At 41.3% G+C, this 26,324-nt stretch overlaps 1 protein-coding gene across 9 annotated transcripts in view; it reads left to right on the forward strand.

Moving 5' to 3' along the window:
* MAPK9 (mitogen-activated protein kinase 9) overlaps positions 1-26,324 on the forward strand; it is a 69,750-nt gene that overhangs the window by 33,648 nt on the left and 9,778 nt on the right. For 4 of the 9 annotated variants that reach the window (XM_055539085.1, XM_055539088.1, XM_055539063.1 and 1 more), the window contains 4 exons: positions 2,158-2,296; positions 20,537-20,702; positions 22,149-22,220; positions 25,651-25,833. In XM_055539085.1, coding sequence (XP_055395060.1) covers positions 2,158-2,296; positions 20,537-20,702; positions 22,149-22,220; positions 25,651-25,833 — 560 coding nt within the window. Of the gene's footprint in view, positions 1-2,157; positions 2,297-20,536; positions 20,703-21,738; positions 21,811-22,148; positions 22,221-23,257; positions 23,374-25,614; positions 25,834-26,324 lie in introns of those variants that run through there. The other 5 variants (XM_055539092.1, XM_055539067.1, XM_055539074.1 and 2 more) reach the window with 5 other exon arrangements.

The following is a 26,324-nucleotide window of genomic DNA, read 5'->3' on the forward strand; positions in this document are numbered from 1 at the left end:
ACAGTCCAGTGGGTAGGACGCCATGCTTTCAGTTGCACAGCCAAAAGGAAAATTTGATTGCCATCTGTGTGCTAAGCACTCTCTTGAACTTGACATACTTAGTGACCAAAACAGGCAAAAATTCCTTTCATTATTTAAGAATTGCGGATGATCATATTTCTTCCTAGAGCTTGAAGGAAAACCAGGGAAGATAATCAACATAACAAATAGGGAAATTATGTCATTCATTAGAATGTGGCAAATGTGGAAGAAATGAAACTGAGAGGGATCAGAAGTGCTGGGGGTTAGGAGTCAGGCTGCAGTTAAGTAGGATAGTTAGGGAAGGACCTCATGGGATTGGTGACGTTTGAAGAAGCCTTGAAGGAAATGAGGGGGTTAGTCCTACAGATATTTTGAGGAAGGTAGTATCAAGATAGAAAGAATGGGCTTCCCTGGTGGCTCAGTGCTAAAGAATCTACCTGCCAGTGCAGGAAGCAGGGGTTCAATCCCTGATCCAGGAAGATCCCCCAATGCCAAGGAGCAGCTAGGCCCGTGTGCCACGACTACTGAGCCAGCTCTCTAACACTTGGAAGCCACAGCTACTGAGCCCACGTGCTGCAGCTACTGAAGCCCACAAGTCATAGAAGCCGTGTTCCACAAAAGGAGAAGCCACTGCAATGAAAAGCCCACGCGCTACAGCAAGAGAGTACCCACTGCTTGCCGCAACTGGGGAAAACCTGTGCATCAGTGAAGACCCAGCACAGCCAAAATTAAAATAAATACAATTATATTTTTAAAAGATAGAAGGAACAAGCAGTGTAAAAGAGCAGACATGGGAGTGTGCCTGGTGTGTGCTCTTGAAGAGCAAGAGCCCGTTTGGCTGGATCGAAGGAAGCAGAGAAAAGTAGGAGAGATCGGCTCAAAGAAGTGGCAGGGCCAACACTGCTGGGCCTCTCGGCCGTTGTAAGGACTTCCCTTTACAAGTAAGACTTTCAGTAGAAGACTGAGTTTATCTAACTTACATTTTAAAACAATACTTGGTTTCTGGACTGAGAATCCACTGTATGGGGTGGAACACAGAAGACCAGTCAGGAGGCTATTGCAGTAGTTCAGGTGAGAGATTATTGTGGCTACATTTAGACCAAAGGCGTGATAGTGATGGTAAAGGCATGAGATTGGATGTCGACACTGTTTTGAAGATAGAACCCCAGTGTTTGCTCTTAGAGAGGCTTTGAGAGAGGCTTTGTGTGGTTTGAGAGAAGGAGTTGCTGAGAACATTTGGAATTTTGGCTCAGGTGCTCACCAGAAGGATAAAAGTTCTCTCAGCTGAGATGAGGAAAGCTACAGGAAGAACAGATTTGGGGGTGGCATAGAATCAGGAGCTCAGTTTCAGACAGGGAGTCTATTGGGCACCCAAACTGATCTGTGAAGCAGTCAGTTAGATAAATGAGCCTGGAGTTCAGGTGGGATGTCTGGGTTGAATGTATTAATTTGAGAGTTGACAGTCTATAGATGGTATTTAAAGCCTTGAGATCAGAAACCAGAGAAGATCGTCATGACTATGAGTACAGTAGAGAGAAGAAGGCCAGGAACAGGTGCTGGCACTCCAACAGTAAGAAGCCAGTGGTAAGAGAAAGTCACGGTCAGCCGGGATTGTAGGACTAGCCACTGGGTTTAGCAACATGGAAGGTGTCAAGAACCTTGAGGACAGTTTCAGCAAAGTGGTGGGGGCAAAAGCCTAATGAAAGTGAGATTAAGGAAAAATGGGAGAAAAAATTGAAGATGATGAGAGTAGATACCTCTTTGGGGAGTTTGGCTTGCAGGAAGAGCAAAAATACAGAATCATAGCTGGTAGGGGAGGTAAGTTCAAAAGTTTTCTTAAGATGCAAGCAGTAACGGCATGGTTTCTATATTGGTAAGAATGACCCAGTAGCAAAAAATTTTAAATATAGGAGTCTTTGCATGTTTGAGATTCTATTTACTATGTTATTAAAATTGCTTCTTTTCAAGATGGCTTTATAAATCAAGATACCTAATAAAAGCAAGTTATCTTTTTACTTTAGCCAGTACAGTGACTAGGTATGAAGTTAATTACTTTTTTATAAAAATTCTGATTTAATACCATGAAGGAATTTGGATAATTTTCATGTGTACATGGCTGATCATTTATTTCCTCAGGTATTTGGTTATGGAATTAATGGATGCTAACTTATGTCAGGTTATTCACATGGAGCTGGACCATGAAAGAATGTCCTACCTTCTTTACCAGATGCTCTGTGGTATTAAACATCTACATTCAGCTGGTATAATTCATAGAGTAAGTAGTGATACTGTATTGTTTTTTTTCCTTTTAATCAAAATCATTTTGTTATTGTAATCTTCAGATACAAAAAAACCATATTTTTAAAAAATTTGTCAATGTTGAAAATCCAAATAAACTTTGGGATCATGTTACTTTCTCAAAGATTGTTGAGATTAGAAGACATTTGTAGAATGCCTGGTTTGCCTGGGCCCATCTGAGCCACCCTGGGTGCAGATATGAGCCAGCTTCCCAGACTCATATACAGAAAATGCTTCTTTTTTTTTTTTTTAAGTTTTTATTTGGAAATAATTTAAAACTTAGAGAAAAATTGCAAGAATAGGACAAAGAACTTCCAAATACTATTTACCCAGATATCCCTGGTGTTAATAGTTTTGTCATACTTGAGATCTTATTTTTAGTGCAAAGAATTTGAATTTGGGGTGGGGGAAAGTTAAAGGCCGAGTAGTATATGATACAGTTGCTCTAGAAGTTTTATATGAGTTATCGCCCAAGTATTCATTTCTTACATTGTAAAATTCTACCACTCCAGCATCCCAACCATACCAGTAGGAACTCTTGGAAAGGCTCCAGGCAAACCTCTTGGCTAGGCCAAGGCTGGAATTTGAATGGTGGTGTTGCCTGTCAGGGAGTACATATTTAAAAACCAGAGAGATGTTCTCTAAGCTTTTGTTATTTTTTGATCTGTACCGCTGTGTAAACAGATCATGATAAAGTTTTTGTTTGTTTCTTTGTTGTTTCTTGTTTTTTTTTTAGCAACTGAAGTGTTGAGTGAGGCTAGAGGCAGAGATAATAATAGTTTTATTGAAAGCATTCTTAGCATTCCTTAAATAATTACTATATTGATTTTGTTGACTGTCTTTTGATACTATGTTTCAATAGCAACAAAAAGTTGTATTTTCTGTCAACTAAAGTCTGTGGGGGGAAGAAGTGATATAAGAACAATGAAACCTTTTCATACAAAAAAGAACAGAGAGATTTTTGATGGTATAGTAGTAGTAATTCTTTTGAATCTGTTGAGTGGTTCCATCACAGCCACTGAACAGAGGCCTAACACAGTAGCAGAGCCCACAGTTCACAGAGGGCCAAACCCTTGCCCCTTGTGAGCATGAGGCCTGAGGCCTGAGTGAGGTCTGCCACCTGAGACCAGCCCTGGCCCTCCCACTGACTACTGGGGGCCTGCCGCAAAGATTCCTGGCCAGTCTTCAGCCTTTGCTGCTGCCATGTGGTCAGTTAAAATAATATAAATTCAGTTGATGAATTTGCTTTAAAAATAGTGACACTAGTCATTTTAATTAAAAATGAAGATTTCCTAGCATACCATTCTATTTCTTTTCCTGAAACATTCACAGACCTTTATACAAATTAAGGCACTCTTAATTTCTCTTAAATACATATTGTATTAAAGTCTTGCCTGAGAATAAGTTCTCAGATAATTAGGCTTCATTATTGTTAAGCTTTATTAATTTTGCACAAGCAAACGGTTTGTCTTGCTTGTGTCTCCCCCCTTGGGCCCAGACATACATGGGGAAGCAGTGTCCTCTCGTTTCAGGGGTGCCTCGTAAGAGCTGTAGCATACACGTGCCTGTGTTGGGTGATGTTTGGTCCTTGCAGTGTAGGCCCACACCTGCAGACCAGAAAGTCGCACAGGGTCAAGGAAGTTTTTGGTTTGCCCAGCATGATTTCGCCAACCACATCTCCATCCTATTTATCTCCCCACTGGCTCTCCCTCCCCTTGTTGTATGCCATCCTGCTCACACATCAGTAGGACTGCAGACTTTGTGTTTGCTTGAAAGCACCACGTGCACATTGTGGGGAAGGTGAATAAGGCCCCTGTTTGCACACCCGCCCCTCCTCCAGGTCTCGAGAGGTGAGCAGCCACAGTTACCCTTTAGTGTGTTAATGGTTTCCTGTGAACTTTTCCTGTCCTTTTTCTCTGTATACAATACCATAGATGGAGAACCCACTCCAGTGGCAACCCACTCCAGTATTCTTGCCTGAAGAATCCCGCGGACAGAGGGGCCTGGTGGGCTGCCGTCCACTGGGTCACACAGAGTTGGACACGACTGAAGCGACTTAGCATGCATGCATGCATTGGAGAAAGAAATGGCAACTCACTCCAGTATTTTTCCCTGGAGAATCCCATGGACAGAAGAGCCTGGAAGGCTGCCGTCTATGGGGTCGCACGACTGAAGCAACTTAGCAACAGCAGCAGCATATAGACAAAACGTGGTCCACTGGAGAAGGGAATGGCAAACCACTTCAGTATTCTTGCCTTGAGAACCCCATGAACAGTATGAAAAGGCAAACAGATAGGACACTGAAAGATGAACTCCACAGGTCGCTGTGCGTGTGTGTGTGTTAGTTCCTTAGTCGTGTCCGACTCTTTGCAACCCCATAGACTGCAGCCCACCAGGCCTCTCCATCCATGGGATTCTCCAGGCAAGAACACTGGAGTGGGTTGCCATTTTCTTCTCCAAAAGGAACTATAGAAAGAAAGTGAAGTCACTCAGTCGTGTCCGACTCTTTGTGACCCCATGGACTGCAGCCCACCAGGCTCCTGCATCCATGGAATTCTCCAGGCAAGAGTACTGGAGTGGGTTGCCATTTCCTTCTCTGCCCCAGGTCAGTAGGTGCCCAATATGCTACCAGAGTTAAGTGGAGAAATAACTCCACAAAGAATGAAGAGATGGAGCCAAAGCAAAAACAACACCCGGTTGTGGGTGTGACTGGTGATAGAAGCAAGGTCCGATACTGTAAAGAGCAATATTGCGTAGGAACCTGGAATATTAGGTCCATGAATCAAGGCAAACTGGAAGTGGTCACACAGGAGATGGCAAGAGTGAACATCGACATTTTAGGAATCAGCGAATTAAAATGGACTGGAATGGGTGAAATTAACTCAGATGACCATTATATCTACTACTGTGGGCAAGAATCCCTTAGAAGAAATGGAGTAGCCATCATAGCCAACAAAAGAGTCCGAAATTCAGTACTTAGATGCAGTCTCAAAAACAACAGAATGATCTGTTCATTTCCAAGGCAAACCATTCAGTGTCACGGTAATCCAAGTCTATAACCCCGACCAGTAATGCTGAAGAAGCTGAAGTTGAATGGTTCTATGAAGACCTACAAGACCTTCTAGAAATGACATCCAAAAAAGATGTCCTTCTCATTATAGGGGACTGGAATGCAAAAGGAGGAAGTCAAGAAACACCTGGAGTAACAGGCAAATTTGGCCCTGGAGTGCAAAACAAAGCAAGGCAAAGGCTAACAGAGTTTTGTCAAGAGAATGCGCTGGTCATAGCAAACACCCTCTTCCAACAACACAAAAGAAGACTCTACACATGGACATCACCAGATGGTCAACACTGAACTCAAATTGATTATATTCTCTGCAGCCAAAGATGAAGAAGCTCTGTACAGCCAGCAAAAACAAGACGGGGAGCTGATTGTGGCTCAGATCATGAACTCCTTATTGCCAAATTCAGACTGAAATTGAAGAAAGTAAGGAAAGTCACTAAACCATCCAGGTATGACCTAAATCAAATCCCTAACGATTATACAGTGAAAGTGAGAAATAGATTTAAGGGACTAGATCTGATAGAGTGCCTGATGAACTATGGATGGAGGTTCATGACATTTAACAGGAGACAGGGAGCAAGACCATCCCCAAGAAAAAGAAATGCAAAAAAGCAAAATGGCTGTCTGAGGAGGCCTTACAAATAGCTGTGAAAAGAAGAGGAGCAAAAAGCAAAGGAGAAAAGGAAAGATATAAGCATCTGAATACAGAATTCCAAAGAATAGCAAGGAGAGATAAGAAAGCCTTCCTCAGTGATCAATGTAAAGAAATAGAGGAAACCAATATAATGGGAAAGACTAGAGATCTCTTCAAGAAAATTAGAGATACCAAGGGAACATTTCATGCAAAGATGGGCTCAATAAAGGACAGAAATGATATGGACCTAACAGAAGAAGATATTAAGAAGAGGTGGCAAAAATACACAGAAGAACTGTACAAAAAAGATCTTCATGACCCAGATAATCACGATGGTTTGATCACTCACCTAGAGCCAGACATCCTGGAATGTGAAGTCAAGTGGGCCTTAGGAAGCATCACTATGAACAAAGCTAGTAGAGTTGATGGAATTCCAGTAGAGCTATTTCAAATCCTAAAAGATGATGCTGTGAAAGTGCTGCACTCAATATGCCAGCAAATTTGGAAAATTCAGCAGTGGCCACAGGACTGGAAAAGGTTGGTTTTCATTACAGTCTCAAAGAAAGCCAATGCCAAAGAATGCTCAAACTACCGCACAATTGCGCTCATCTCACATGATAGTAAACTAATGCTCAAAATTCTCCAAGCCAGACTTCAACAGTACATGAACCGTGAACTTCCAGATGTTCAAGCTGGTTTTAGAAAAGGCAAAGGAACCAGAGATCAAATTGCCAACATCCACTGGGTCATCAAAAAAGCAAGAGAGTTCCAGAAAAACATCTATTTCTGCTTTATTGACTATACCAAAGCCTTTGACTGTGTGGATCACAATAAACTGGAAAATTCTGAAAGAGATGGGAATACCAGACCACCTGACCTGCCTCTTGAGAAATCTGTATGCAGGTCAGGAAGCAACAGTTAGAACTGGACATGGAACAACAGACTGGTTCCAAATAGGAAAAGGAGGACGTCAAGGCTATATATTGTCACCCTGCTTATTTAACTTATATGCAGAGTACATCATGAGAAATGCTGGGCTGGAGGAAGCACAAGCTGGAATCAAGATTGCCGGGAGAAATATCAATAACCTCAGATATGCAGATGACACCACCCTTATGGCAGAAAGTGAAGAGGAACTAAAAAGCCTCTTGATGAAAGAGAAAGAGGAGAGTATAAAAGTTGGCTTAAGCTCAACATTCAGAAAACAAAGATCATGGCATCTAGTCCCATCACTTCGTGGCAAATATATGGAGAAACAGTGGAAACAGTAGCAGACTTTATTTTCTTGGGCTCCAGAATCACTGCAGATGGTGACTGCAGCCATGAAATTAAAAGACGCTTACTCTTTGAAACAAAAGTTATGCCCAACCTAGACAGCATATTAAAAAGCAGAGACATTACTTTGCCAACAAAGGTCTGTCTAGTCAAGGTTATGGTTTTTCCAGTAGTCATGCATGCATGTGAGAGTTGGATTATAAAGAAAGCTGAGCGCCAAAAAATTGATGCTTTTGAACTGTGGTGTTGGAGAAGACTCTTGAGAGTCTCTTGGACTGCAAGGAGATCAAACCAGTCAATCCTAAAGGAAATCAACCCTGAATATTGATTGGAAGCACTGATACTTCAGTGAAGCTGAAACTCCAATACTTTGGCCACCTGATGCGAGAGCTGACTCACTTGAGAAGACCCGGATGCTGGGAAAGATTGAAGGCAGGAGGAGAAGGGAACGACAGAGGATGAGATGGTTGGATGGCATCACCATCCAACCAATGGACATGAATTTGAGTAAGCTCCCGGAGTTGGTGATGGACAGGGTGCCCTGGCGTGCTGCATAGGGTGGCCTAGCATGCTGCAGTCCACGGGGTTGCAAAGAGTTGGACACAATTGAGCGACTGAACTGAACTGAACTGATGCCATAGGCATAGATACACACGTTCAGTTTTGCTTGCTAAGATAATTTCATAATAAACATAGAATTTAATTACTTGAAAAATAAAACAGCCATAATCCTACCACTTTTGTGTTGTATAATTAAAAACAAAGGGAAAGAAAAGTCCCCCAGCCCTCCATTGTCACCTGGAGGAGGCCATTGATGGCATTTGGGTTTTTTCTTCCTACCTTTACATTGATACATCTTCTTACTTATGTAATACCAGTGTATCTGCTTATACTTATGTCCTTTATAACTTATATTTTTTAAAAATAGGATCATATTGTACATGATTGTTCTGCAACTTGCTGAATGAGTTGGTCAGTCTGTTTTTTTATTTTTATCAAGGATAACTTATTAAAAAGGAACCCCCACCTCCTCCCTCCTCTTTCTCTCTCTCCAGAAGCATTCATTCAGTTCTTGTAGCTGTTATTTTGGTGTTTATATCTTGAAACAATAGGATTAGATCTCTATTTGTTGATCTCTCTTCAGTTTGGGACATAAGGTACTGATTTAGCTCTCTTTCACTCCCCTGTCCTCTCAGTTAGTTACAGTATAATTAGTTTAGATTAGATGTCAATTTTACATCATCAGGACCTATAAACACTTTTCTCAGTTAAGCTTACATTTATACCATGATTATATTTCTTTTCCTTTCAACTTTTTGTCCCTAGAGTTAACAACACTTGTCTTTCACATGTTAGAGTTGTGGTCTTTGTTGTTTGTTTGAAAGAGGAAGCAGTTTTCCGTGTCTTTACTGCTAATTAAACCCTACGCTTTCTGCCAGGTGTCTAAGTGTTCTCTTGCTGAAGATGACTTAACTGTTTCATTGGTTTGATCGTCTTGTGGAACCTCAGCCCTCCTCACATCTGGACTGGCCACGCCCATACCTGATGCCAAGGCCTTATCCTGGCCTTGCCCCAGCATTTTCCTGAGGATTTCCTTCACCTCTCTCTGCTTCCTGACCCCCCCATCTCTCCTTTGTTTTGGTGGGACCTATCCTCCAATAGCTTCCCCAAAAGTAGTGCCTGGAAAGTAAAGTTTTTAAGTCTCAGATATCTGAAACTCTTCTTCTGCCCTATCGCATGATTAATGATTTGGTTGGATATAAAATTCTTGGTTATAAATCAGTTGCCCCTGAGGTATAAGTACTGTACCATTGTGGTGTAGTGTTGTATGGCTTTTGAACTTTCTGATGCTATTCTTATTACAGATCCTTTGCAGATGCCCTGGTTTGGGTTTTGTTTTTATCTCTGAAAACATCTTTTAAAGTTTCTTTATTTCTTGTATTCTGAAATGTTATAGTGATATGCCATCATATGGAAATTTTTTTCATTAATTGTGGTGGGCACTTCAGTCTGGAAGGACATGCCATAGAGTTCTGGGAACTTTGTATTATTTCTTTCAGAATAGAAATGTGTTCTTTATTCTGTCTTTCTCTGAAGTACCAGTTAGTTGGAGCTCTTTCTTATCTTTAAAAGTTCCTTTTTATAGCATTTTGTTCTTTTTTTTTTAATTGGAATATGATTGATTTACAATATTGTGTTAGTTTCAGGTGTACAGCCTAGTGATTTAGTATTTTTGGAGATTATATTCTATCATAGGTTGTTATAAGATAATGGTATAATTCCTTGAGCTGTACAGTATATCCTTGTTGCTTCCTTTATATATCTTCCTTATATATGCTAGTTTTATCTGTTAATCTCAGACCCCTAAATTGTCCCTCCCCACTTCCCTCTCCCTTTTGTTAACCACAAATTTGTTTTCTATATCTGTGAGTCTGTTTCTATTTTGTATATACATTTATGTGTATCATTTTTTAGATTCCAAGTGATTGATATCATATAGTATTTGTCTTTCTCTGACTTATTTCACTAAACATAATATGCTCTAGGTCCATTTACATTGCTGCAAATGGCAATATTTCATTCATTTTTATGACTGAGTAATATTCCATTATATATATATATGCTTAGTCAATCAGTCATGTCCACCTCTTTGCGACCCTTTGGACTGTAGCCACCAGGCTCCTCTGTCCATGGGATTTTTCAGGCACAAATACTGGAGTGGTTTGCCATTTTTCTCATCCAGGGGATCTTCCCAACCAAGGGATTGAACCCACATCTCCTGTATTGCAGGCAGATTATTTACCTGCTGAGCCATCACAGAGGCCTATATATATATATATACACACACACACACACACACATACAATCATACAACACATCTTCTTATTCAGTCATATTATTAGGCACTTACTTGGGTTGCTTCCATGTCTTGGCTGTGGGAAATTGCATTTTCTTCTTGCATGAAGGCACTGTCATCTCTACAAGGCTAGAATTTCTTTGCATTTTTTTTTCTATTAAATGATAGTTTTACTGTTACAGAATTGTGTTATTTTCTGTTGATCAATCATGATACAATAGTTACATAATCACAATAATAAAAGATGTTTATCAGTTTTCACAATCAATATCCAGACCAGAAAAAAGATAATTACAATTGCAAGCCACAATAGAGACATGATTAACCTAAACAATGTAAGATAATTACATACAATTTGGAGGGGTTAAGTAAAGTAATGTGGTAAGTGAAAGTGCATACACGCACATGTTTTCATCTACCCAGCTGGTCTGTGTGTTTTGGTTGGTTCATTTAATCCATTCACATTTAAGGTAATTTTCAATATGTATGTCTATATAGTCAAAACTATGGTTTTTCCAGTAGTCATATATGAATGTGAGAGTTGGACCATAAAGAAAGCTGAGCGCCGAAGAATTGATGCTTTTGAACTGTGGTGTTGGTGTTGGAGAAGACTCTTGAGAGTCCCTTGGACTGCAAGGAGGTCAAACCAGTCAATCCTAAAAGAAATCAACCCTGAATATTGATTGGAAGGATTGATACTGAAGCTGAAGCTTCAGTACTTTGGCACCTGATGTGAAGAGCTGAATCATTGGGAAAGACCCTGATGCTGGGAAAGACTGAAGGCAGGAGGAGAAGGGGATGACAGAGGATGAGATAGTTGGATAGCATCACCGACTCGACGGACGTGAGTTTGAGGAAGCTCTGGGAGTTGGTGATGGACAGGGAGGCCTGGCGTGCTGCAGTTGGACACAACTGAGCAACTGAACTGACTGATGGGAAGTGAAGAAAGAACCAAGATCTTCTGTGGGGATCTGAGAGGTCTGCCTTTACCTTTCTGCGAACCTTCCCCCCCACCCCCATCCCCTGAAAATCCCTCAGCACCCTGCTCCCTACCCCGTCCTGCCTTCTGCAGTACTTGTCATTCAATTCCGCAGCCCTTTCCAGAGTTGTGGTCCACATTATCTCACTGTGGGCCACTCACTGAGGTTGGGATTACTCCACTTGGCCAAGTTGTTTATTCCTGTGTGCTGACTTCCATCCCCATAGAGCATATGAGGTTTTTCACTGAAGGCATTAGTGTGCCATGATGGCATTAGACATGCAGGAGATGCAGGGAGAAGGCCTCTGAGGAAGAACAGAAGGAGGGAGTCAGAGGAGGTGGGAAAGCTGGCAGGGGACAGCACAGTCTGACCCCTTGGCATAGAGAGGGTGTGAAGAAGGGTTGGAAGCTGTCTGTTAGAGGAATCCAGTATCTCATAGGAAAGGACCTCCTTCTCCATATGCAGTTGCTGGCCAAGAGCCGCTGTGGGACTTATGGCCTTGTCGTGAGCGGAGGGGAGGCTTAGGGCACATCAGGGGGTGTCTGTCAGTTGCACTCCCACGGGAGAGAGACAGGCATTTTCATGGCTACCACTGTCCACCCCTGTCCTTCTCAGCTCTGCTTCTGCACACAGGTCAAGAGCAGGCTCCTCGTGAGCCTCCCTTCCTGAGGGGAAGAGACAAACCATAGTCCCTTTCATCCCTTTCACCAGGTGGTTGATCTCGGAGCCACAGCAGGTCCTCATTCTCTGCACTGTTCATTCCTGAAGTGTACGAGTCGGGTGGTCCAAAACGGACCCTGTGGTCCATGCAGCAGTCATCTTCCCAGTCCTCAAGTATGTGATTGGAACTGATACACTTGACAGTTGATACTCCTGACAGATTGACCCCTGCATTTGTTCTTTGGTCTGGAGTTGAGTTATCTTGATTGGCAAGGCCAAGTGGAAACGTAAAACTGCCATCCCCAAGATAGTACATCAAAAACGGTATTGAACTCTGGGAGATGGGGGAGAATGGAGGAGATTACTGCCACCATTAGAACCTAAAAATGTCAGGGTGGTGGTCCCTCCTAGCTCAGTTTAATTCACTAGTCCAGCCCTTGAAGAAACTAGATGGATGCTAGAGAATGTCGACCACCGAGACTTAGCTGACCAGGGGTCCTGATTGTAGCTGCTGTACTGGACACGGTGTTGTTGCCAGAGCAGATTAATAAGGCCTTAGGTGTGTCATATAGTCATTGATTGGGCAAATACATTTTCCCATACTGATTAGATCAGAGGATCAGAAACCATGTGAGACGGACACCAGTCTTCTTTCACAGTTTTGCCCCAGGCCAGTGTCATAATATAGTTGGAAGAGATCTGGACCAGTCTCCATTTATTAGCTGGCCTCCATGACCACCCCCTACCACCAGCTGGGGGAGGCATGATGTTGTTTTGAGTCTTTGACTTTCAGTGTCCACTTAGAACTTACGTCTAATACTTCTCCAAATGTCTTCTTCAGCTCCTGTCCCCAGATACAGTCATCCGAGTAAGCGGTCATAGGTACATGTGAGGAAGTCAAGTCGGTGGACAGTTGTTAAACTTCTTCAGTCAGCGGGTTCTAGATGGAGAGCTGATGAGGGATGACAACACCCTCGGCCTCAATTCCTCTGCTCCTGCCCTTGTCTGGTTACAGGTGTTTCGTATACCCTTGTTGGCTGCTGCAGGGGTGCCATCCCCATACTCTGTGCGTCAAGCCCCCAGATTTAGGTCTCATTTGTATTTTACTGTGTATTTCTTGTTTTCCTTCTTTGGGATGGTTTTCAGGATTTGAAGGGGCAGAATTGTCTTTACTCTGCCATCTTCAAACTACAAATCCACTTCCTTTGTGGAAAGCTGCTTCTGGTTGTGTGTGGAGACTGATGAGGCCGTGTGTGGGGGGAACCCTCAGAAGCCCCAGGACCTCTTTAGGTACCTTCCCTTGCCTCCCAACTCGGCCACCTCTACCATTCCAGCCAGGATAAAATCCACACCTTTCCACAGCTTGATTCCACAGGTTTGCATTTGACTATCATAGTTGTCCAGTAGATGGCAGTAAAGTCCGTCTTTACTTGGATGGCAGTCAGTCCAACTAAATCAGTGCAAGAGGACACTCTTCTGACAGGTAGACGTGGCTGGCATGGGCATGTTTTCTAACCACACAGCAGTTCATCAGGCTGGATGACACTACTCTGATCATCCTTGTTAGTGTGGCTGTGTTAGCTCAAGGCCAGGCTGGATTTCAGGGACTGCTTGGTGGTCAAGTATGTTGTTAAGTCATATTGCTAAGTCATGTCTAGCTCTTTGCAAGCCCGTGGACTATAGCACGCCAGGTTCCTCTGTCCTCCACTATCTCCTCGAGTTTGCTCAAATTCATGTGCATTGAATCAGTGGTGCTATCTAACCATCTCTTCCTGTACCACCCCCTTCTTTTGCTTTCAGGCTTTCCCAGCATCAGGATCTTTCCCAATGAGTCAGCTCTTTGCATCAGGTGTCCAGAGTATTAGAGCTTCACCATCAAAATCAGTCCTTCCAATGAATATTCAGAATTGATTTCCATTAGGATTGACTGTCTCATCTCCTTGCAGTCTGACGGACTCTAAAGAGTCTTCTTCAGCACTACAATTAGAAAGCATCAATTCTTTGGCGCTCAGCTGTCCTTATAGTCCAACTCTCACATCCATACATGACTACTGGAAAACCCATAGCTTTGATTATGTGGACCTTTGCTGGCAAAGTGATGTCTCTCCTTTTTAATATGCTGTCTGGGTTTGTCACAGCTTTCCTTTCAGGGAGTAAGCACCTTCTAATTTCATGGCTGCAATCACTGTCTGCAGTGATTCTAGAGCCCAAGAAAAGAAATTCTGTCACTGCTTCTACTTTTCCCCCTTCTGTTTGCCATGAAATGATGGGACCGGACACCATAATCTTAGTTCTTTTATGTTCAGTTTCAAGCAAGCTTTTTCACCCTCATCAAGAGGCTCTTTAATTCCTCTTCACTTTCCCCATCAGAGTGATATCATGTGCATATCTGAAGTTCTTGATATTTCTCCTGGCAATCTTGATTCCAGCTTGTGATTCTTCCAGCCTGGCATTTCCATGATGTACTCTGCATATTATAAGCACGGTGACAGTAGACAGCCTTGTTGTACTCCTTAACAAATTTGGAACCAGTCAGTTACTCCATGTAAGGTTCTGATTGTTGCTTCTTGGCCTACATACAGATTTCTCAGGAGACAGGTAAGGTGGTCTGGTATCCCCATCTCTGAGAATTTTCCACAGTTTGTTGTGATCACACAAAGGTTTTAGCATAACCCAAGAAGCAGAAGTAGATTGTTTTTTTGGAACTCCCTTGCTTTCTCCATGATCCATTGAATGTTGGCAACTTGGTCTCTGGTTCCTCTGCGTCTTTGAAACCCAGCTTGTACATCTGGAAGTTCTCATTTCACATACTGCTGAAGCCTAGCTTGAAGGATTTTGAGCATAACCTTGCTAGGATGTGAAATGTGTGCAATTGTATGGTAGTTGGAACATTCTTTGGTGTTGCCTTTCTTGGGGATTGGAATGAAAACTGAATTCTTCCAGTATTGTGGCCACTGCTGAGTTTTCCAAATTTGCTGCCATATTGAGTGCAGCTCTGTGACAGCATCAGAGTGTGATGCTTCCTAAGGCCCACTTGACTTCACACTCCAGGGTGTCTGGCTCTAGGTGAGTAACCACACTATCATGGTTATCCTGGTCATTAAGATGTTTTTTGTATAGATCTCCTGTGTATTCTTGCCACCTCTTCCTAATCTCTTCTGGTTCTGTTAGGTCCTTAATGGTAAGGACCTTCTGTCCTTTATCATCCCCATCCTTGCAAAAGATGTTCCCTTGATATCTCCAGTTTTCTTGAAGAGATTTCTAGCCTTTCCCGTTCTATTGTTTTCCTCTATTTCTTTGCGTTGCTCATTTAAGAAGGCCTTCTTATCTCTCCTTGCCATTCTTTGGAACTCTGCATCAGTTGGGTCTATCTTACCCTTTCTCCCTTGCCTTTTTTTGCTTTTCTTCTTTCCTCCGTTATTTGTAAGGCATCCTCAGACAACAACTTTGCCTTCTCACATTTCTTTTTCTTTAGGATGGTTTTGGTCACTGTCTCCTATACAATGTTATAAACCTCCATCCATAGTTCTTCAGCACTCTGTCTACCAGATCTAATCCCTTGAATCTATTCATCACGTCGCCTGTATAATCATAAGGGGTTTGATTTAGGTCATACCTGAATGACCTAGTAGTTTTCCCTACTTCAATTTAAGCCTGAATTTTGCAATTAGGAGCTCATGATCTGAGCCACAATCAGCTCCAAGTCTTGTTTTTACTGACTGTATAGAGCTTCTCCATCTTTGGCTTCTAAGAACATAATCAAATTTTGATATTGACCATCTGGCAATGTCCATATGTAGAGTAGTCTTTTGTGGGTTTTTGAGAAAGGGTGTTTGCTATGATGAGCACATTCTTATGACCAAATTCTGTTAGCCTTTGCCCTGCTTCATTTTGTACTCCAAGGCCAAACTTGCCTGTTATTCCGGGTACCTCTTGACTTCCTACTTTTGCATTCCAATCCTCTGTGCTGAAAAGAACATCTCTTTTGGGTGTTAGTTCTAGAGGTCTTATAGGTCTTCATAGAACCGTTCAGCCTCACCTTCTTCAGCATTACTGGTTGGGACATAGAGTTGGATTACTGTGATGCTGAATGGGTTGCCTTGGAACCCATTCAGTCATTTTTGAGACTGCACCCAAGTACTACATTTTCGACTTTTTTGTTGAATATGAGGGCTATTCCATTTCCTCTAAGGTATTCTCGCCCGCAGTAGTAGATAGAATGGTCATCTGAATTAAATTCACCCATTCATGTCTGACTTCCTACTTTTACATGCAAAAGTAGGAAGTTAAGAGATACCTGGAGTAACAGGCAAATTGGGCCTTGGAGTACAAAATGAAGCAGGTCAAAGGCAAACAGAGTTTTGCCAAGAGAACACACTGGTCATAGCAAACAGCCTTTTCCAACAACACAAGAGAAGACTCTACACATGGACATCACCAGATGGTCAATACCGAAATCAGATTGATTATATTCTTTGCAGCTGAAGATGGAGAAGCTCTATACATTCAGCAAAAACAAGATTGGGAGCTGACTGTGGCTCAGATCATGAACTCCTTATTGCTAAATTCAGACTGAAGAAAGTAGAGAAAACCACTACACCATTCAGGTATGACCTAAATAAAATCCCTAAGGATTATACAGCGGAAGTGACAAATAGATTCAAGGGATTAGATCTGATAGAGTGCCTGATGAACTATGGACAGAGGTTTGTGACATTGTACAGGAGGCAGTGATCAAGATCATCCCCAAGAGAAAGAATACAAAAAGGCAAAATGATTGTCTGAGGAGACCTTACAAGTAGCTGAGAAAAGAAGAGAAGCAAAAGGCAAATGAGAAAAGGAAAGATATACCCATTTGAATGCACAGTTCCAAAGAAGAGCAAGGAGAGATAAGAGAGCCTTTCTCAGTGATCAATGCAAAGAAATAGAGGAAACCAATAGAATGCGAAAGACTAGAGATTTCTTCATGAAAATCAGAGATACCAAGGAAACATTTCATGCAAAGATGGGCACAATAAAGTACAGAAATGGTATGAACCTAACAGAAGCAGAAGATATTAAGAAGAGGTGGCAAGAATACACAGAAGAACTATACAAAAAACATCTTCATGACCCAGATAACCACGATGGTTTGATCACTCACCTAGAGCGAGACATCCTGGAATGCAAAGTCAAGTGGGCCTTAGGAAGCATCACTACGAACAAAGCTAGTGGAGGTGATGGAATTCCATTTGAGCTATTTCAAATCCTAAAAGATGATGCTGTGAAAGTGCTGCACTCATTATGGCAGCCTGTTTTCAAAACTCAGCAGTGACCACAGGACTGAAAAAGGTCCTTCATTTCAGTCCCAAAGAAAGCCAATGTGAAAGAATGCTCAAACTACTGCACAATTGCACTCATCTCACACACTAGCAAAGTAATGCTGAAAATTCTCCAAGCCAGATTTCAACAGTATGTGAATTATGAACTTCCAGATGTTCAAACCAGATTTACAAAAGGCAGAGGAAACAGAAATTGACAACATCCATTGGATCACATCAAAAAAGCAAAGAGAGTTCCAGAAAAACATCTTCTTTATTGACTACACCAAAGCCTTTGACTGTGTGGATCACAACAAACTGTGGAAACTTCTTCAAGAGATGGGAATACCAGACCACCTGACCTGCCTTCTGAGAAATCTGTATGCAGGTCAAGAAGCAACAGTTAGAACTGGACATGGAAAAACAGACTGGTTCCAACTAGGAAAAGGAGTATGTCAAGGCTGTATATTGTCACCCTGCTTATTTAACTTATATTCAGAGTACATCATGAGAAATGCTGGGCTGGATGAAGCACAAGCTGGAATCAAGATTGCTGGGAGAAATATCAATAACCTCAGATATCCAGATGACACCAGGCTTATGGCAGAAAGCGAAGAAGCACTAAAGAGCCTCTTGATGAAAGTAGAAGAGGAGAGTAAAAAAGTTGGTTTAAAGCTTAACGTTCAGAAAACTAAGATCATGGCATCCAGTCCCATCACTTCATGGCAAATAGATGGGGAAACAATGGAAACAGTGACAGACTATTTTCTTGGGCTCCAAAATTATTGCAGATGGTTACTGCAGCCATGAAATTAAAAGATACTTGCTCCTTGGAAGAAAAGTTATGCCCAACCTAGACAGCATATTAACAAGCAGAGATATTACTTTGCTAACAAAGGTCCATATAATCAAAGCTATGGTTTTTCCAGTAGTCATGTATGAATGTGAGAGCTGGACTATAAAGAAAGCTGAGTGCCAAAGAATTGATGCTTTTGAACTGTGGTGTTGGAGAAGACTCTTGAGAGTCCCTTGGACTGCAAGGAGATCCATCCAGTCAATCCTAAAGGAAATCAGTCCTGAATATTCATTGGAAGGGCTGATGCTGAAGCTGGAGCTCCAGTACTTTGACCACCTGATGCGAAGAACTGACTCATTGGAAAAGACCCTGATGCTGGGAAGGATTGAAGGCAGGAGGAGAAGGGGACAACAGAGGATGAGATGGTTGGATGGTGTCACCGATTCTATGGAATGAGTTTGAGTAAGCTCCGAGAGTTGATGATGGACAGGGAAGCCTGGCATGCTACAGTCCATGAGGTCGCAAAGAATCGGACACAACCGTGCAACTGATCTGAACTGTTTCCTGTCTGTTTTAGTTCACTGATTACTAAGATGTCAGTGTTCAATCTTGTCATTTCCTGCTTGACCATCTCCAATTTATCTTGATTCATGGACCTAACATTCCGGCTTCCTATACAGTATTGTTCTTTACAACATCAGACATTACTTTCACCACCAAGCATATTCACAACTGAGTGTCGTTTCCACTTGGCCTAGCCACTTCATTCTTTCTAAAGCTATTATTAATTGCCCTTTGCTCTTCCCCAGAAGCATACTGGACACCTTCAGATCTGGGGGCTCATCTTCCGGTGTCATATCTCTTTGCCTTTTTATACGGTCCATGGTGTATAAAAAGGAGAATCTCCTTGGAAAGAGGAGGCTGACAGGCTACAGTCCATGGGGTTGCAAAGAGTTGAACACAACTGAGCGACTAAGCACAATTTGTATCCTGAAATACCCGTTCTTCCCATATTCTTTAGTTCTAAAAACAGAACCTAGGAACAAATTGGTTTGTTTTACCTTAGCTGCATTACTGCCTCCTCACAGGAAAAGGTCACTGGTTTGAGTGTGGTGCCTATTCTTCCCATGCTTTCTTTTGTGCAGCCTCGCAGCTGTGGGTGGGGTTGGCCATGCTCCCCTCAGCACTTCATGTTGGGACGTGCATGGAGGAAGTGCTCTGGGACCAGCCAGGGACCAGTGCATCTGCATGGGCTTGGTAGGAGTTTTCATTATGTTTTTAAGCAATGCATAGTTATGTTATATTTTACTGAATTCCGAATTTTCAGAAAGAAAGCCCTTAGCAGTAATGAAACATAGTTTTGATTGATATAAACTTAAATGTTGTTCTACTTATCCCAGTAACCTTTGGCAGCTGTCACTCAAGGCACACCTATGCCCGTTGGTGATGCATCAATTGGAAAGTTTCAGCCAGGTGCTGGTCCTAAAACATCATTTACTGTGTGATGTGACTTGGCAATTTGACATTGTAGCTACACATTGGAAGGCACTTGTCAAAATAATAGATTGTTTAGAAGTCATAGTTTCTAGGATGAGTTTTCAGGCCGAAGTTCCAGGCAAGAATCAAATTCCTGTAGCCTGAGGAAGGGTCTAGGATGTAGGGGATCACCATAAAGAAAGGCCCTAGAGTAACGAAGGAAAAAGCTGCAGAAGTTGTGATGAGTTGTGTTGAGAGTGTGGTGGAGTGTGATGTGTACATTCACCTGCAAACATTTTCTGAGAATCTGCTGTGCCAGACTCCATATGCTGGGAGCACAGAGAGACCTTGAGGCCTCCTCTCACAGAGCCCTCACTGGGAGGGGTGAAGAAGGGACTTTAAGAGTAGTATGTGTGCCGGGGAATGGCAGGTCCCAGGGGATGGGAAGTTCGTGTTGGTAGTCGTGGGATTCTTCTTCCAAAGCAAGAAGAAGCCTTTGGGAGATTCCAGGGCCCGAGAATTCTAGCCCTGTGCTGTCCAGCATCATAGCCACTGGCCATATGAAGCTATTAAGTACTCAGAATGTGGCTATAATTATAAATAAATACTGGATTTCAAAGATAGTACCAAAAAATGTAAAATACTTCTATAATGTTTATATGTTGGTTACATTTTAGAAATGAATACTATGGAAATACACTGTATTGGATTAAAGAAAATATCATTAAAATTAAATCTTCCCTTTTCTAGTCACTTTTTTTAAGGTGGCTGCTAGAAAATGTAAGTTACACATGGGGCTTGAATTGTGTTTCTGTTGGATAGCAGGGAAGAACCGGAATGTTGGGAACTGAAGGATGACTGGGCGTGGCAGGAGGGAGGGGAGGATGTTGTAGAGACTCTCAAGGATTTAAGCAGAGCAGTGTCACAAAGGCTTCCACACAGAGGATGAGGGCACGCGTCCGGCCTCTCTAGACTGCTCTGTGTTGGTTTCCATTTGAGAGTTAGGTTTTCCAACATGATTCTAAAATCCCAGGGTTCAATTCTAACTTTCTTCCTTCTCCCAGCACTCACACATACTTCAGCGATCACTGACCTCACAAATCCTTAACCAACGTGAGATTGTTTACTTAGCATGCTTTGGTTCACTGTATTAATTTTAACCTTCTCTGTCCTAGGATCTGAAGCCTAGTAACATTGTAGTCAAGTCAGACTGCACCCTGAAGATCCTCGACTTTGGCCTGGCTCGCACAGCGTGCACCAACTTTATGATGACTCCCTATGTGGTCACGCGGTATTACCGGGCACCCGAAGTCATCCTGGGCATGGGCTACAAAGAGAACGGTGAGTACAGACAGGACTGGAAGAAGCCGCAATGTTTAAAATTAGTGCTGTTAGTCATCACGAGCTTTCTTCTCTTTCCTGTGAACTGTATGAAATATAATATGGAGACTGTGTTATGCATAGATTATCATAGTTCACAGATGAGAAATAATTTTATATTTCCATTGGTTAAAATTATTCACTTTTGAAATGAATATTTTGAACATTTGTCAAAGTATAATATGCTTACAAAAAAAAAATGTGAATCCCAGGTGTGCAGCTCAGTTGGAGCACACCCATGTAACCAGCAGCATAACTGAGGCCTCCCCAGGACCCCTCTGGGTCTCAACTCCCAAGGGAAGCCATTATCCTGATTTCCAGCACCATAGATTGATTTTTCTTATTTTTGAACTAGATATAAATGGAATAATACAGCATGTGCTTTTTGTGTATAAAATTGGTGTTTTTTTTTAACAGCAAAACTTATTCTAGCAATATCAGAGCTCTTTGAAACTTAGCTTTTGAAAAATTTGTCAAAAAGAACTAAATCACACTTACTTATTAAAAAAAAAAAAAAAAAGGAGTCTGAAAGTTTGCCTAAGTCATCTGAAATGAACTGAGCTTCAAGTTTATCCAGATGTTTTAGAACTTGTGCTCCCATTCAGAGAGACACAAGTCTGTGGCCTTCCAGTCCTCTATGGCCATGGAAGGAAATTCGGTCCCCTGTTAGCGTCTCTAACCCCACCTGCACCAGCAGGGGCACTGAAGAGCTCTCTGTCTCGGCTTCTGAGGCCTTGATTCAGCTGGGCCCTGCAGAGGAGGGGGGACAGCCAGAAGCTGAGGCGCCCCTGGCCCTCGCCTGGAACCCAAACAAGCCTGGCCCTGTGGGGCCACACTGCCTTGACAGTTTAGAAATGGATCATTCTGGAGGCATGGTGTTCATATTTTACATGAGTACTACTAACAAGCTGGGTCTGTCTTTGTTTGGGAGGGGATTTGAGAAAAGACATGCGTGGGGGCGGTCTCTGGCTGGTTTTAATCACCTGGTATTTGGTAGTGGACATCTGGTCTGTCGGGTGCATCATGGCAGAAATGGTCCTCCATAAAGTCCTGTTCCCAGGAAGAGACTGTATCCTTCACAGGGAGATACCTGGTGCTGACCACAAGGCCGGGAGCCGGGGTGGGCTCGTGCCTGGAAACAGCTTTCTGGGGACAGGCACTCCTAATTTCTGGGACTTTGTCTTTGAAGCTGTAAGGTATTGGACTATTTGGCACTGAAAGCCAAGATTGCTGCAAACTGAAAGCCAAAATAGAGGTCAGCAATCTTTCATACTGTCTAAAACAGTTCACCCTTAACTGGCCGTTTATTTTCCATATTTATGTGTTTAGTGCACTGTTAGAAATCTTTTCCTCACCTTTGTTTTGTTCATGGCACTTCATAATTTTGTCATTTCACTTTATTTTCAGTTGATATCTGGTCAGTGGGTTGCATCATGGGAGAGCTGGTGAAAGGTTGTGTGATATTCCAAGGCACTGATCGTATCCTTCCCGGGGACCTTCCCGGCCATGTTTTCCATAAATACCAAAGGCAGCAGGAGCTCAAAAGGAAAATGTCGTAATTCTAGACTGTATTCTAAGGAGGTCTTGATTATATTTGTTAAATTAGTGTCACAGATCAAATGGCTCAATTTTATGTTTTCTCTTTTACTTGACTTAACAATTTTATTAACACATAGAATTAAGTTAAACCAATTTATATTCTTAATTTTGTTAAAAATAACTTATAAGAAATGCATTTACTCTTTGACAAATGTATTCTGGTGTTTAAATGAAAATACTATTTAGTTAATTAATTTAACTATTTAGGGAGTTGTCTAAATTTAATAGGCCAATATTCTTATGTAATTTGTTTAATATACTATTTCATCAGTTACCAGGATGCAATAGAATATTTTCCTCCAAAGTAAGAACTGAAGCATGCTACATAAGACGTAAAGGGAAAAGTTTGTGAGGAACAATATTTGCTAAATTTTTTGTTTGTTACTCTTCTGACATTTTGTGGAAAATTTTAGAAGATCCACTTAGATGGTTATTTTGTGACTTCCCCAGTGGGGAAGTCTAAATAAATATAAAATGCAAAAGGTTAACTTATACTGTGGTCAGCAAATCATATTATGATATGTAGCATAAGGAAGAATAGATAAATAATAGTTTCAATAGCTTTCTTTTCTCATATTCCTCATGTTCTTCCATCTTCAATATTTTTTACTCTAACTTAGTTCTTCACATATACCCTTTTTCATTTGTGTTCTCACCACCTAAAATTTTCATTAGTCTTTTGATTTTATTTTTTTGTTATGAAAGCTTTAAGTAGTCTCTGCTGGCAGATTGATGGTTATCTTTAAGAGAAATTAAGTTGTATAGTCAATGTTTTATATATATTTTATTAATTTTCATTTTTATGATTTTATGAGGGTGATTTTCTTATAATATAAATCTTCACAACACAAACTTGAAATGAAAAAATTTTATCCCTATCATTTTATTTACCTTCCTTAATAGTTTTCACATCACAGATTTTATGTGAAGTTAAACATAGCATTTTATTTTGTTCTAATACATTTTCTAGCAATTTTTCATAGCCTTACCTTAGATTCAGTTGTTTCAAACTGTAAATAGGAGATATTTAATTTGCAAATAAATTCAATATAAAAAGGAAAAGTTGATGTATTCTAAAGATACATTTATTTATTATGCCAAGCTACGAGGCTTGTAGGATCTTGGTTCCCCAGTCAGGGATTGAAACCACGCCCTCAGCAGTGAAAGTACCGAGTCCTAATCACTGGACTGTCAGGGAATTCCCTAACGATACATAATTGGAAGTGTCTACTTAACATTCAGTTTGTCTCAATTTTTAATTTATTTTGCGTCTTTCTTTTCTTAATTAACTGTGATATCTTCAGATAGTACAGATATGAAAAGTGTGGGTACTTTCTGGTGCATTATTAAATAATGTTAAAATTCTTAGTTTACATATTAACATCTTACAGTATCTGTAATAATAATTTTATGTATAAGGTCATCTAATGTCATCCTTAGAACACACACAGAGATTAGCATCATTTTCCAAAGACAATTTTGCTCTTTTTTCAAACATTAGATAGAAAGAGATTCTGGAAACCAGACTGCAGTTGTCAGAGATTTGTTTTAGGTTCATAAGCGAAGGTAGAAAAGAAGTCCTCGTGGCTTATAAGAAAGAGAAGGCTTCTGCCAGGTACCCCTCAGAAAGCACGGGGCTCTGGAGGCCAGAAGCAGATTACTGAGGGGGCACGTGGACACTGTCACAAAGCTGAGGACTGAGAGCTGAGGAGCGCCCATCTGCAACTGTGACGGACACAGTTTTCATGAAATGATGGGTGAAGAGAATGGTTAAGAGAGCATGACAGGTTGGGAATTAAAGATATAAACAACTCTATTGCTGCAAATGGGAATGGTAGCTAAGCTACGGAAGTTCAAAGGAAAGTGACTTGTTTTAAGATGAGAGGGAAAAAATTATGTTTGACTGGTGATGGAAAGCTCCAGTGGAGAGCAAAATGGTGATGGTATACCAAGAAGAAGAAAGACATCACAGGAGATGAGAGGGCCTCCTCCTTTGTTCTTTGAAGAACATGTGTTTGTTCCCTAGGTTCTTTCACAGTAATGTCATTTTATTTTTCTAAGACATACCTCAATTAATAACTTTTTAAAGATTCTGTTTATTTATTTGATTCCTCTGTTTTGTGTTCTCTTATATAATGTTTATGGTTTTAGAATCACTTTCCACATTCATCTTGCCAGTTATCTCAAGCTCCCAGAAAAAGAGACAAAGCTGGCCTTGTCTGCATTTTACAAATAGGAAGATGAAACCTAAGGGAGATTGACTGCCTGACACCTAGTGAGTGACTAACACACAATGGAGTCTGCAACCTAGGTCATGTACTTGGAAAGGAAATAAAACACACTCATTTATATTGCAATGATAGCCAGAGTCAGTGCCAAGTAAAACTTTAGTGACCTCTCAAAGCTGTCGCTGCTCAGTGTAAGCCCAGCCACAGTGGGAGATGACATGATGCGGGCTTAGAAAGTCCAGAGCCCCAGCTCCTGCTCCCTGCCTCGTGCACCCCATCCTGCCAAGCCTACAAGGTGGTTCCCAGCCGTAAATTAAGCAGTCAGTTAGGTCTTTCTATTTCAGGGAGCTTTATATCTAACATAGCTTTATTAAGAGAAGTGGAGGTGTGAAAGTCGCTCAGTCGTGTCCAACTCTTTGCGAACCCATGGACTGTAGAGTCCATGGAATTCTCCAGGCCAGAATACTGCAGTGGGTAACCTTTCCCTTCTCCAGAGAATCTTCCCAGCCCAGGGATCAAACCCAGGTCTCCCGCATTGCAGGCAGATTCTTTACCAGCTGAGCCACACAGGAAGCCCAAGAATACTGAAGTGGGTAGCCTATCCCTTCTCCAGCGGATCATCCCGACCCAGGAATCAAACCAGGGTCTCCTGCATTGCAGGCAGATTCTTTACCAACTGAGCTATCAGGGAAGCTCGTTATTATGAGAACTGATTTCAATTTGCCTACATAATTATTACCTACTTTCATGTTTAAGCCTTTCAGTCATAGGTATTCTTCAGCTTCAAGATAACTTTATTTTGATCTAGAATAGGAAGCCATAAAGACTTCATTGTGTTGATGTAATAAACTGTGACCAGAGTTTATATGGTGCAGAGCTTATTTGTTTTTTTTTTTTAATAGTCTTAACTAGGAACCCAAACCTTATTTGAATATTATTTCAGAATGCTTCTGCTGACCCAGTGAGCTGGCCTGATTAATTATTCATTGATAAGTATAATTTAAGTTTCTCTTTGAATGATGCAACTTATGTAATATGAATATAAGGCATTTCAGTTGTATTTTCCTCAAGAGACTCCTTAGATATTGATCAGTGGAATAAAGTTATTGAGCAGCTAGGAACACCATCTGCAGATTTCATGAAGAAACTTCAGCCAACTGTGAGGAATTATGTAGAAAACAGACCAAAGTATCCTGGAGTCAAATTTGAAGAACTCTTTCCAGATTGGATATTCCCATCAGAATCTGAACGAGACAAAATTAAAAGTAAGATATCCTTTTTTCATATACTTGTTTTCATAATCTGGTGAAGCTTTTTTATGTTTGCATTCTAAAATCTGTGAAAACTGAAAGATGAAATAGTTGAAAACCCTCAAAGTCATTTATAGGCTAGAATGAAGGCATTTCAGAAAGAAAGCTTAATGACCTTGAAGTTTTGTCCTCAATAAAGGGGACAAAACTGAAGCCTCTGGTCAAAATATTTACATAGTCTGAAAGATTCTTATATTAGTTACAGCAAATGGAATTTAAACTGTTACCAAGTATAAAGAATACTTGAATAAAGATTGTCACCCATTTGAAGAGGCAGAAATTTTAAAAGGCCTTCTCCCCTTATCCTGTGCCCATCACATTTTAATGTGTTTAAGGGAAAAGAATAGATTTGATTTTCTTTGCATCAAGACAAACTGTGCCTCATTCAGAAGAGTTCCATCTCTCCTTTGCCTACACATGTGAACTTTGTTTGGTTTTGGTATTCA

Source organism: Bubalus kerabau, chromosome 1, assembly GCF_029407905.1.
Source record: "Bubalus kerabau isolate K-KA32 ecotype Philippines breed swamp buffalo chromosome 1, PCC_UOA_SB_1v2, whole genome shotgun sequence".
NCBI lineage: Eukaryota > Metazoa > Chordata > Mammalia > Artiodactyla > Bovidae > Bubalus > Bubalus kerabau.